Genomic DNA, 14,109 nt, shown 5'->3' on the forward strand with positions numbered 1-14,109 from the left:
AATGATGACTGGACAGGGACGATGGACGATCATCAGGAGTTTGCTGTCCGAGGTCAGGAAGAGGCCAAATTGGGACAAAAACAGTCCAAAAATCGTTATGTGTACCAGGCTTAATAGGATTTGCTAAAGTATCCAAAATATCAATTTTACAAGCCAGTTCATGTTTATAAAACTAAACTACTTTGAAATGATTTACAACAAACTATAAATGTGTATAACCAGTCAATTTCATTACTAATCAAAATCTATTGCAATACTGTACTGAGTAAAGGACTATCTGTGTCAGAAATCACTTTTTATTTTCTATATCTCATTGATTGTTCCATATATGACCTGCCTTGTAGGGATTTGGGGAAACACTTATCACACAAACACAAATTTAGTTTCCTTACTACAAAAGAAGGTCATACGTATTATTTGTAAATAAATCTATTGTGAACCATCAAATCCACTATTTATTCAGTCTCACATACTGAAATTTGGAGATCTATTAGATTGTAACACAATTCAAATTCAAATTTCCATTCTGTATCTATCTATCTATCTATCTATCTATCTATCTATCTATCTATCTATCTATCTATCTATCTATCTATCTATCTATCTATCTATCTATCTATCTATCTATTTATTTGTTTTTTGCGTAGCACACAGAATGACTTTGAAAAATCTATTTCAGTAGGAGTACATCACATTATTACAATGTAAAGTGAAAGAAATTTTGCTCACTCATATATACTCATATAACATACACATGCATATTTCTTTATTAATTTATTGTTGTTAATCCATTGACTGTTACATTTTTAGATTGTGTGTTCTCATTTTACAGAATATTGAAGTTGCTGTTTTTTTGCATGTTTATTGTGCATGCTTGTGTGAAGTCAGACTGACCACTCTCTTCCAGACCTTGGATATGGGAAAGTTAAGACTGGTTTTCAAAGATGCACACCTGCTAGATAGCAATAGTTTTTTAGGATACCAACCTGTTTTCGGTCCTTGGGTACGTGATTCTCCTCTGAGAGCTGGAAGAGTGTGGCGCCATCCAGTTTTGAGACTGACCTTCAGCTGGTGACCAGCTGAATAAAACTGTTTTTCTCTGATGAATCGGGAGAGTCCTCTCCTGACTCTTCGTGGGTCAGAAGACTGCTCTCAACTTGCAAGTAATTCTGTATTCAATAATTCTCCTGTAATAAACTTTGTATACTTTTACTCATTCCAGACTCTTGGTACTTTTTCTACAACAGAGGTTAAATGCATAAGAAGTACTTCTTCATAAATAAGCTCAGTTGACAACATTAAGGCTAAATAGGAAATTAAACTGAACCCCTTAATCTTTTATTTGAAATGATATATTTAAAACCTAAAGTAAATACAGTAAAAAAAAAAGTAACAAAAAGACAGGAATAAAATAAAGTAAAATACAAGTAAGTAAATTAAGAACAACAAATAAAAAAATAATAAAAAAATACTATTAAAATCTATAAATAAGAGTGAATAAAAACAAATTAAATAAAAAGTTAGTGATATAAAAATAAATAAAATAAACAAAGACCTGAAGTGTTTTGTCACAAATGTCAGTCACAGTGTATTGAATGACTCACTAATGTCCACTGAAGAGGAGATTTTAACAAACACAAGAGGGCAGCAAGTCACACAAAAAGCAACAAATGTGAGGCATTGAGCCAAGCAATGGCTTTTTAGTCTTAATTTATTCAGAGGTTTAATCAGTTAACTGGCTCCCTCTAGTGGGCAGTAGTTGTACATGAAACAAAAGCTACAAAGTTTTGACATTCATTGTGTTCATTTAAACACTGACTCATGTATGTGATTGCAGAAAATGGCCACTTTGATACAATTTTTTATTATTATATCTAATCAGCATTACACAACATATTGTGCATGATCTGTTAGAAACAAAATTTAATCAAATTAGAGGACGTTTTTTTTGTTTGGATCCTTTATGTTCTATATAATTTATTCAGTTTTATTTGAGTTCAGTTTTACATTTATCCTCAATTTTTTGGTATGTCATACAGTGGCAATAAAAGTCTATCTATCTATCTATCTATCTATCTATCTATCTATCTATCTATCTATCTATCTATCTATCTATCTATCTATCTATCTATCTATCTATCTATCTATCTATCTGTTGCATCAAATTAAGAACAAAACCTGACATAATTAATTTTACATTCACCATCACTTTTAATATAAAGTAATCTTGAGCTACATTATAAATATGTCTGAAATATCTTACATTATTTTCTGTCATAACATTGTACAAAAACGACTAGAGAATGAATCATTGTTAAACTGCTTTATATGTATTACATAAAAATTAACATGTCAGAAGAAGTGATCAGCGTGAACCCAGTGAACACTGAATTTATTATTAAAAGGAAGGGTCAAGATTAACAAGCTTCTATGATGTTTATGGCAGAAAGACAGAACATTGATGAGCGGAGAGACAAACCATTTTGTGACACAATGGTAAACTGAGAGACGGTGCATTACAATGGAAGCAATTTATTCCTGAAAAAATGAATGACTTTTTCTCGAATTTCTTTAGTTTTCAGGCCATAGATAATTGGATTTAGGGTTGGGGGAAAAATCAGTGTAGACACCCCCAGAAATCTTCTTAAATGAGGTGAAATGTTCTGTAGCCTGTATGAGATGATGGTGAAAAGGCCCAAACACTCCAGCAACAGGAAAACAAGTAGATGTGTAGCACATGTTTGCAGAGCTTTGGCTTTAGTGTCTGAATGTTTGGATCTGAAACATGTAATCAGGATCTGCAGATATGTATAAAAAACCATCCCAACAACCACCACTTGTGAAAGAGCGCTTATAAAAAGCCCATAAATGTTATTAACTGTGGTGTCATCACAAACCAAAGTCAGCAAACTTGGATTATCACAGTATGAGTGTGTTAATTCAGATCGGCAGCGACGTAAACGTAAAAGCAGGATAAAAAGTACACATATAAGAATGATACAAGCTGACCACACGAGGGTTATTAGCTTCATAATATGAGCATTAGTCATAACAGCGCTGTATTTCAAAGGCTGAGATATGGCCATGTATCTATCATACGCCATAGCAGTAAGAATGAACACAGCGCCTGCTGCATAGATGTGGATAAAAAATGCTTGAGCTACACAAGCTGAGTACTGAATTATCTTGCTGTTTGTCAGTAATACATTGATAAGCTGCGGAAAGAGTGCAGATGAACCTATCAGGTCATTGATAGGAAGGTTCACCAGAATGAGATGCATCGGCTGATGCAGAGATTTGTTCAGCACAATGGTGAGGATTAGAGTAAGGTTGCAGAAAAGTATGATCATGTAGCTGAGAGATGCAAAAAGAAATGCAGGAAATGCATATTCAGAAGACAGATTAAAGCCACTTAGATATAAAACCGATGAAGTGTTGTACACGTTGCTCATTTTTAGGCTGTTTCTGCATATAGGAGAATACTCATTCATGGGACAATAACACAGCATTAAATTAGCAACTCCATGACATGATAGAAGAAATGCATGAAAAGGTTTAAATAAAAAAAAGTGAAAGTCACATTCATTTCAGTGATTTTATAAGTTCAATTCTCACAGTTAAATCCAAAACTTACCAACTTAGTAGCAACAACATCTGTTTTAAGACCACTTACATCTCATTTAGCTCTGACAAAATAACATACATAATAACAGCTTAACATACTCTACATAGCTTAAATTAGTTTGGAATTGAATTCCAAGAGAAAGAAAAAACAGAAGATTCAAGATTTTTTTCTTCAAGGTGATAACTCAGCAAGCAGAATTATTATTAATTATTGACTGGCCAGTTGCGGTGACTGACTGGCAAGACATTAAGAGGGCTTCACAGTTTTATACATGTGACTCTTGTTGAACAGCATGCAGCTCCCCGGAGTGTTCAGTGTTATTATAGTGTTTCTTTAGATTGTTGAGCACTGGTACTCAAGGGCTTTAGGAACAACATAACATAATCTAGTTACTGCATCAACCACACATTTACATTCAAAGTACTTCTGAATGGAAAAGGATTGATGGTTATTTTCTATAGGTAAATATATATATATTAAAATAGTTTAAAGACATCCAGTTTTAAAATGTTGTCTAAACACTGGAATAAGGGACATTATCCAATATTAAAGAGATTTACTAAATATATTTATAAACCATATACGTGTAAAGTAATTTTAAAGAACCATAATTCTCAATTTGTAGCCAAATTTTATAGCTTATATGGTTGTAGATCAGACTAGGTGTGTTTAGGTATGTCTAAGTTCTTGTACATGTACGATGGATGTCAGTATGGTGGACCATCATTCTGACTTAGATTTAGAAATGACCTTGTCTGGACAAGACAGTGGACCTGGTTAAAATAAAAACAACTATTTCAGCCCAGTCTTGTATAGATAATTTATTACCTGTATTTGTCCAGCACAAAAAGCAGTAGAGCCATAATAAAGCACGATTTTTTTTAACACAGGGCAGTAAATTTACCAACTTCATTTCCATTCAAATTTGCAAATTTTCTAAAACCTGATGCTGTAATTTGTTTATTTGTTTGAACCTTCAATGAATAGGCACAAGTCCAAGGGAAATACTTTCAGTGGCTTTAGTAAAATAATTTGATAAATGTTCTCTATCACCTCATCCTAAGGCGCTTTCCTTGATCTGAATATAAAATCTCATGATGAATAGAAAAAAATAGTTGGAGAAATTACTAAAGAAACATGATGGTCCTGCAATGAGAATCTGAGTACTTAGTGGTTCCCTAGAGAACGTGATGAGGTATGTTTTGCCCTAGGCTCGACCAGGTAACGGCAATGGTGGGTAATGAAGAGAGACTACAGTGTGAAGTACTTATCAAAATATTAGCATCTGACAGTATGAAGCCACTTTGGAACTTTTCTTTCTGAACACAGAGAAACATCTGTTGATTACTTTAGAAAAAAAAAATTACCCAAATGTCATAAAGAGCAGGGCAGCATTTGTCTCACTGAAAGCTCAGCTTACCTGAAGGCGTTTGCAGTTTCCTGGTTTGCCACACACTATAGCAGAGGAATCATACCCTCTACCACTGACGTTGCTTTTAGCTATAATTATTGAAGGAGCAGCCAATAAAGACTATTTTGTGGCACATGTAATAGTGGGATTGTCGGACTGTGGGATTATTATTTTTCTATAAAAAGGGTGCCCTGCAGAAAAGGTTTGGGAACCACTGCTTTAAGCTTAGATGTTCATCAGAAACTATTAAATATTCTGCAAAATATTTTAGCATCATCCATTTTTAGCATAATAACATATAAAATGTTATTTTGATAATAAAGTTGGTCATTTGAAAAGAAAAAGAAAGTATGATTTTGTCACACAGTCCCATCTTCATATCTATCCTCTCACATCACAATTTAGAGTAGATATAATTATAGCTATAGATATAGATATAGCCTAATTGAGCATTTCTTAAAACGTTTCAGCCTCAAGGATTTACGGGATTGTCATCTGTTAAATTTCATACAGGATGTTCAGAAAGAGATGATAAAGGAAGACGGAAGTTAATTAACTTAATATTTAAAGAATGTGATCAGCTCATCATCCCTGCAATTCAGCTACATTTGGGTCATTTTAAACATCTTACTGATTTAAAAATCTTACTGATCAAAAGATGTCGTTCAAACTGCTACTTAGTCAATGGATAAAACACACTGTACCTGCTGACTAAACAGGCTCCTGACCAATAATCAAGGTGCAGACAAAACAACATTAAACGTTGTTTTTGTCTGGATCACATATTAAACATGGAATTATTTGTTAGCAAAGGAGAAAGCTGGTAGGGCAGCATGCAGAGAACCAATAAAGCTGCAATGCAGAAAAAAATAAAAACGTGATTATTTTTCTTGTCATGATTGGTGTGTTATTCTCTAAGCTTAAATTGTTGTTGTCCTGACAATAACAACTTCTGTTTGTGATAGTTTCTTGTCATCAAAAGAAAAAAAAAAAAAGAAAAAAAAAAAAACGAAGTATCATAAAAATGTCAAAGTGTCTGCTGATTAGACAAAATCTGTTCACACCGTTTAAGAAATAATTCCTAAAATAAAATATTTCATCGTAAATTTGAATAATGGGAATTGCCTCATTTTAAAAATCACAAGCTGGATTTAAAATGCTGTTTAAAGAGTTCAGTTGGACTTAACTGTGGTGCTAAAAGTCATGAAATTTCAATTTCCTCTTTCCGGTTTTACTAAATCATTCACAGAATTTTGTTGTATTTGAGAAAACAGTACACACAACTACAACTTTGAAACAGGCTTTTAGATTTTAATTTCGTGGTCAAAAAGCTCACAGAAAGTCAATCTAAACATATTAAAACCAACATTATAAAAACTAAATGTATCACACACACTATACACACACTAGAAACAATGTTAATTGTTCAGGGAAAAAAAACAAAAACATTTTCAAACATTTATGTATGTGTTCATTTTAACTCGGCTCAATCCATGCTTCATTTTTAAACAGCTATGGCTCAGCTGGTAAAGTGGTCATCTTTCAGCATGTCCAACTGTCCTTCTCCATATGTTCTCCATAATCAGCCCGACATCAGTGTGTGCCTGCAAGCTTTGCATACTGTATATCAAGTGCACAATGCACAGAAAGTTAACAATTAACAACTGCAATCAGAACACCATAACTCTTTTTTTCCCATCCTCACTCACCACTCTGGAACATTTTTTAACAGTGAAACACACATACAGACAATCCAAGCTGATTCTGTTACCTGGAGTCCTGAGTTTTTCACCTGGAGTCCTGGTGAAAAACTCAGGAGACTTTCAAAGTGAAACAATTAGTAATTTTCTATAGTTCATATGCCTGCCAGGGGAAAAGGAGAAGGTATACCAAGCAGTACATTGTGTTAATTAGTCCAGTTAACACAGAAAATGTGCCTAACTAGTTGTATATATTTCTTTTTAAGAACACGATTATACTCTCTCTCAGTTCTCTGGTTTTCAGTCCATATATAATCGGATCCAAAAAAGGAGGAAAAATTAAAACAGACACTCCAAAAGCCCTTCTTAGAAATGGAGACGCATTCTGGAAACGATGTGAGATGAGTGTAAAGGTAGTATTGATTTGTAAAACTAGGAAAACAACTAGATGTGTGCCACAGGTCTGAATGGCTTTTTTCCTGGCATCTGTGTGATTAGTTATAACACATGTACGCAAGATCTGTGCATATGTGTACATTATTATCAACAGTGGACCTCCCATGAGAAAAATCAAGCCAGCTATTCCGTAGTAGTTGTTCCCGCTGATGTCCCCACAAATCAGTTTCACTAATGATGGATTGTTACAGTACAAATCCACTATATTGGTCCGGCAAAATTTAAAACGTATAAGTAGCATGAACAATACAAACATCATTGAGAAGTTAAGAAACCATATTAAAACAATGATTCTCATTAAGGTATATGGACTCATGATAGTATTATACTTCAGTGGACAACATATAGCAATGTATCTATCATATGCCATAGCAGTTAGGACAAGCAAGTTTCCTGTACCATAGAAATGAATGAAGAAAGCCTGAGCAATACATGCAGGGGGGGAAACTATTCTGTTCTGTGTCACAATGCTGAAAACAAGGTGAGGAAAAAAAGCTGTTGCACCCACTAAATCACTAATGGGCAGGTTAAACAGCAGGATAAACATAGGTTTATGTAGCTTTTTACTCACAGCAATAGTTGTTAATACCAACAAATTGCAAAAGACAATAATTAGATATGTAAGCGTTCCAAAAATAAATGCCGGATAAATGTGATTAGGAGGTACGCCCAGAGTTTCCAGAGTTAGTAAGTTCTGTAAAGATGAATTTTCAAACATAATTCTGCAATATTCATATGTATATTTAAGGAAATATTTACTTTCCTTATTGAGAGAAGTGTCTGCAAAAATATATGCGATTGATGAGGAATCTCCACATGAAAGAAAAGAGTTATAAACTAGCAATTGCAAAATATCTGCTAAGCACTGTGTCAGATGTACCCATGAGCTCCTGTTTGCTGCAGTATGTTGTCTCGTTGTCACCCACACAGTGTTGTGAAGAGAGTGCGTCTTTTATAGAAGTCAAATATGACTCGTGAGACAACCTGACCTCATGGCAAAATGAAAAGACAAAGTTGGCCTACAGTGCAAAATGTTGCTTTTTCATAAAAAAGTTCATTATCCTGTTTGATATCCTGAGTCTGTTCTAACATGAAGATCCTCACTTTATCATATTTTTACTTAGTGTCAATTACCTAAGGCCTGGTACACACATGGTAATTTTTTTAGTCTTATGAGATTTTTTTTTTATCTGGTCAAGACCTCATATGTGAAGATAAAAAAAAAACAGTTTTGATTATATTGTGTGTGGTGTGCACTGAAAATATGATCACAGAACAACACACACATAATGATGCTGTCTAGCAACTCATCTACAATCTAGTCCTCCGAGCCGGACAAATGTCAAAATGTAGAAGAACCATAGCAACAGCTGACAAAAAAAGAAGAAGAAGCATAGCAACAACCGGAAAACACAACACAAAGCATGGAAGAGGACATAGAGGACAAGGGAACGATGGTGGTCTTGGAACTATTGTTAACAGAAAAAGCCAGAACTCAAAAAAATACTGGAGACAGCGCGAACACAGACTTTATTTACTTCCTTGTTCCCCAGCCAGCTCGATCTCTGATTGGTTACATCACCATCCACGCAGTCAGATTGCACGAGTCGTTGGCATTCCTCAGAAATCGGTACTGAAATATTATACATGTTCAATATTCCCAATTGTCGGACAAATCGGCTCGTTACACAACCCAGACCAAATGATGATTGTACAGGGAAATCTCACAATGATTGGAAGTTTGCCGTCCAAGGCAGGGAAAAGGCAAAATCGGGACAAAAACAGCCCAAAAATCAATTATGTGTGTACCAGGCCTAACCCTCATGTTTCTGCTATGATGTAGATTTTGCATTAATCACTTCTGTAAGTTATGTACTTTTCTGATCAACTATAACTTCATTTATTTCATTGTTTGGTATGTCAGTATATCTCTGTGTCAAAACTTCATAAATTTTGAGCTAGAAACATGGTTAAGCAAAACTTTTGTACTTTGAGTAAACTTTTATTTGCAAAAATATGTTTTTAGTGCAAGCTGCTCCACTCAGCAGAAAAAAAAAAAAAATCTGAAAACATGCATTCAGTGTTGGGGACTCTAGTGATCCTCACTGTAAATAAGACAGGAAATGTGGACTAGATGGAGCTTACTGTACATGCAGTAAAGGGCCAGAGGTCAGGACCCAAACCCTGATCAGGAATAGTGAAACAAAGCATCATGATGCAACAAATCTCTTCGACACAAGTTGGGGCTTTTACCTCAATATACAGTATGTCAAACTTGCTCAACCAGTTAACCTAACTCGCACTACTGTACTTTTATATTTTCTCAAGAGGTTGGTATAGGGAAGCAATTAATGTTACATAACTACTCCATACTATAATTTACATGTGACCGACAGCAGAACATACTAATGTTCCATTGAGTAAGACACAAAGTTTTCTTTAACCCGTTGGTACCAGACGTTCTGTGGGTGGGACGTGACATAGAAATATGTATTTTACTTATTGTGCCATTCAAGTACCAACACATATTATGGACTATTCTCACTTTGGTCACATGACTTGCACATTTGTGGGCAGCAAAAAGATAAAAAAAAGAAGGCCTGTCAGAAAGAAGGCTGAAGGACGATCTGAACAAGTTTGAAAGATGATAGAAAAAAAAAAAAAAAAAAAAAAAAAAGAGTACAAATTACATTAAAGTTTTTAAAAATGGTCTTGTCAATGCTTTTCATTCTTGAACAGATTTTCTTATTCCTTCAAAAAGAAATACAAAAACGTTTTTCATCTGTATCCCGGAGGACAGTCAAATGATAAGTTTATATGTAAGCCATGTTTTATGTAAAGCAGCAAATGAAGAAAATATTCTCAAGTTTCTCACAGTGTAAATGCGACTCCGGTAAAATTGGTTGGATGTTCAACAAATTCAGCCTTCCCTGGTGACGGCAGTTTTCAGTGATGATGAAAAGTTGGCCATGAGAAGGGGGCTCAGCACACATCCTTGAGGGGCCCCCGTGTTCAGTGTGGTGATGTTTGATGTGTTCCTGCTGACCTGAATTGTATGTGGTCTCGGCAGTCTGGGAGTCCAGCAGCTAGTTGCGCAGTGAGGCGTTAATTCCCAGCTGGTCCAGTTTCAGAATGATCTGTTGGTGGATGATTGCGTTGAATGCCGAACTGAAGTGTTTGAACAGCATTCTGATGTAAGAGCTTTTTCTGTCCAGATGTGTCAGGGCTGTGTGGAGGGCAGTGGAGATGGCATCGTCGATCAAGCGGTTGGACGATATACAAACTGGAAGGGGTCCAGGGAAGGTGGGAGGACAGACTTTATGTTTTCACACTAGTCGATGCACTTTATAACAATGGGAATGAGGGCTTCCGGACGGTCATTGTTGAAACAGGAGGGCGACAAATTCTTCGGGACAGGGATGATGGTGGTGGTTTTGAGGCACATTGCGACCACAGCTTGGGTCAGCGAGATGTTTAAGATGTCCATGAAGACATCCGTGAGCTCTCCGGCACAGTCCCTCAGCACACGACCAGGTATGTTATCAGGACCAGAAACTTTTGAGTGTCCTTCTCACGCTGTCTGGGGACAGCGTCAACACCTGTTTGCCAAGCAGGGGTGGAGACTTCTGTGTAGGTGTGCTATTGTGTGGATCAAAACAAGTAAAGAAGTCATTTAGCTCATTTAGCAGAAAGGTGGAGCTGTTACAGGTCTGCAGTGGGGGCTTGTACTCCTGGAAGTCTGTGTTGCTGTTGCAGGTGGCCCCCTGTTTAAACCCACTCCAGTCTATGGTGTTAAAACAGTCCTTAAGTACCTCCAGGGACCCTTCCAGCCACACACATTCCTCTTTGAGAACTGGCTTGGTTACTTTAGTGTTTCGTATGCTGGCATTAGCATTAGTTGACATTAGCTACCAGTTAGCATAGCTGCTTCTTTCTGTCTATCTAAAAAAAGTGTTTTTAATGACGCATCATTATCTCGTTCTGCAGTGTTTCTCTGATGCAATTTTCCTGAACGACAGTAAACTGAATCTATTGCAGAACAAGCAAATAACCACAAATGTTTTCTGTTGTAAAATAAATCAAACATCACTTCAGAAATACTTTTTCTGTTAAAATTTTATTATTTTGAGTTACATGAAATTAATTGTGTAGTTTGCCCAGCAGCTGAGGTAGAGCATGTGTTGTTAATGACCTAGTGAGGAAACATAAAATGTAGATTGCAGCTCTGTGTGGGTTGTATGTTATGTGAGAAGAACACAACTAGCAGGGCTTAAACTGGGTTTTATGAGAAGTGGAGCCTTTATGCAACAAAATCTGGGTCATAAAAGTGGGTCTGCATTCTAATAAATATTATATTCACTGAGTTCTGATGGTCCAAAGTAATAAAGGCTCTGTTTCTAAAAGGGATATTTTAGTTGAAATTTCAGTTCATTTTCAAATCGAACATTATTTATAAAGCACAATTCAAAAAAACAGTTGACCAGAATGACATCATGGCTGGAGTTACACAGTAAGAACAGAAGAATTCAGAGATGTGCTCCTCTGTTGGTTTATGTAAAGCATTAGTGAAATACAGGAAAATTTAAAATCAATTCCGTAATAAATTACTAGTGGTAAGATGTGAGAACTGTAATATTTAACTTAATTTTGGTACCAGTTAAAAGTCTGGCTGCTGAGTTCTGAGCTGCAGATGGGATCAAGAAGACTAACTGACACCAATATACAGACAATTACAGTAATCCATCCTTTAAGTGATTATAGGGGCTGTCTTCAAGTTATTGCTCGAAAGTAATTATGTTTGAGCTCACAAAAATATTTTACTATAATATAGATAATTTACTATAGAAAATATTTAATCACCAAATGGCAAATTGTGTATTGTTAGTATTTGTGGACTTAAAAAAAAAGTTTAAAACAGAAAAAAACAAAAAACAATAGTATATAAGGGTAATGGTGTAGCGTAGCGCAAATAGGAATGCTTTCATTGGTTTTTTTTACTGTTGTACCAGTATGTAGATGATTTGGTACGTCATGTTTATCTAATCTTCTTTAAAAGATTAGATTTAAGATTTAAAAGATTCTTTAAAAGGTTAAAATTAACCTTTTCTACTAATCTTTAAGCATTAAACCAGTAAGGTGACACAAGATCATTTTGTTGCTGCACAGATATTTATAGGAATTATCAATACTAATCCTTCAATAAAATCTTTTATTCTTCAAATGCAGATAACAAAAATATCAAAGGTGGTAAAATTGCACAGTGGCATCTGTTTTAAGAATTTTTTCAGTGTGTAAATATGCTTTTAAAATAAAAGACATAATAAACTTGAACATTATTTCAGAATCTTTGATTTTTATTCATAGACCAAACATATTTTTCACTAAATAACATTTCAATCATATTAAATGTACACAAGATGAAAACATATCTGACTCAGTTTTAAAACCTGGCTGTGAGCATAATTCAAAGTATCACATATTAAACTACATGCAGTATGCCTATATGAGTCTATATATCATCACCAGTACATGAACGACAAACTTAACAGTACAGCAACTGAATGCACAAAAAAATCAAAGGTATTTAGTTGTTTTTAAGCTAATATATGATCATTATTGCTGCAAAATACAGACTATCTTCATATAAACCTCAAACAAACTTTCAAATCTGACTCAGTCTTGACTCAGTCAAAACTATGTAAACACAGAGTTGAGTAAAAAATAATTAATTAAATATATGACTAAGTAAATAGATAAAATTCAAAGGAACATTTGGTGTAATAGACTGAAGAAATAAATTTGTTTCACAAAGTGAAAAACAACACAACAAACTGTGAAATTGATTTCAGTGCATTATGTTCATATAACTGCAGGTATATTTCATATTTTCTTCATATTGTATGAGAATGCTTCTAAAATGTGTAAAGTAATACGATGATGACTGCACATTGCATATGATGCTGCTTCTTTCTGTTAACAATTCAGAAGGATATTCTGTTCTTAAAGACACTCAGCAAATTATTTCGTATTTCAGCTGTATACAAACCATATACAATCGGATTAAGAAGTGGAGGTACAAGAAATATTAGCATGCCCATTATCTTTTGCAAGTCAGCCGAGACATTTTTAAATCTATGAGATAAAATTGTGAAAGTTCCCACAACCTCAAAAATAACCAGAATGAGTAACTGTGCAACACAGGTGTTGACAGCTTTTGTCTTTGTTTCAGATTTCCTGGAAGCCAAACATGTGATCAGAATTTTAACATAAGAATATGCTTGAATGGACACACTCATAGCTTGCATGACAGCTGTGTTAAACAGTCCTATGATATTATTGACAGTTATGTTTCCACATGTGAGCTTTAGGAGAGATGGGTTATCGCAGAACACGTTCATAATAACAGATCTGCATCTGGGGAGCTTAGTCTGCAAACAGAACAGTAATAAGATCAAGACAAAGTCAAGACCCCAAACTAAAGAGATAATACAGGTCACCATTCTTGGGGTCATAATAGAGTTGTAACGTAATGGCATGCAGATTGCAACATAACGATCAAAAGACATTGCTGCAAGAATAAACAAAATTCCACCACCGTACATGTGCAGCAGGAATGCTTGTAAAACACACAGAGGGTAGTATGTGTTCTGTGTCTCTGTAACAATATCTGAAAGGATTTTTGGGAGCATTGCAGTTATTCCTATCAAATCATTTAGAGGAAGACTAAACAGGATAAAATACATGGGTTTGTGCAGGTTTCTCTTCAAAATGAGCAACATCAGCAGGGCCAAGTTACAGGACATTCCAAACAAATAAATCGTAATACCAAGGAGAAAAATGGGATACTTTCCTCCTGGTGGAATTACAAAAGGGTCCAAGGTTAACTGAAAACTAAATCCATATGACTGATTTTCCAT

General features: G+C 35.0%; 3 protein-coding genes across 3 annotated transcripts; all 3 read right to left on the bottom strand.

Moving 5' to 3' along the window:
* Positions 1-2,516: 2,516 nt before the first annotated feature.
* On the bottom strand, positions 2,517-3,452 carry LOC121646129 (putative gustatory receptor clone PTE03). Its single transcript, XM_041995003.1, has one exon. It carries the CDS (start codon positions 3,450-3,452, stop codon positions 2,517-2,519), a length of 936 nt encoding a protein of 311 aa, XP_041850937.1.
* A 3,525-nt stretch (positions 3,453-6,977) lies between these two features.
* On the bottom strand, positions 6,978-7,910 carry LOC121646130 (olfactory receptor 52H1-like). Its single transcript, XM_041995004.1, has one exon. The coding sequence runs from the start codon at positions 7,908-7,910 to the stop codon at positions 6,978-6,980; it is 933 nt and encodes a 310-aa protein (XP_041850938.1).
* Positions 7,911-13,173: 5,263 nt separating this feature from the next.
* Positions 13,174-14,109, bottom strand: LOC121646132 (olfactory receptor 52B2-like). Its single transcript, XM_041995005.1, has one exon. It carries the CDS (start codon positions 14,107-14,109, stop codon positions 13,174-13,176), a length of 936 nt encoding a protein of 311 aa, XP_041850939.1.

The sequence above is a fragment of the Melanotaenia boesemani genome, chromosome 9 (assembly GCF_017639745.1).
Source record: "Melanotaenia boesemani isolate fMelBoe1 chromosome 9, fMelBoe1.pri, whole genome shotgun sequence".
Classification (NCBI taxonomy): domain Eukaryota; kingdom Metazoa; phylum Chordata; class Actinopteri; order Atheriniformes; family Melanotaeniidae; genus Melanotaenia; species Melanotaenia boesemani.

What these genes read in the sequence shown, in the direction of transcription:
- LOC121646129 (XM_041995003.1), bottom strand. Translation starts at nt 3,452, where the DNA reads ATGAGCAACGTGTACAACACTTCATCGGTTTTATATCTAAGTGGCTTT.
- LOC121646130 (XM_041995004.1), bottom strand. Translation starts at nt 7,910, where the DNA reads ATGTTTGAAAATTCATCTTTACAGAACTTACTAACTCTGGAAACTCTG.
- LOC121646132 (XM_041995005.1), bottom strand. Translation starts at nt 14,109, where the DNA reads ATGGAAAATCAGTCATATGGATTTAGTTTTCAGTTAACCTTGGACCCT.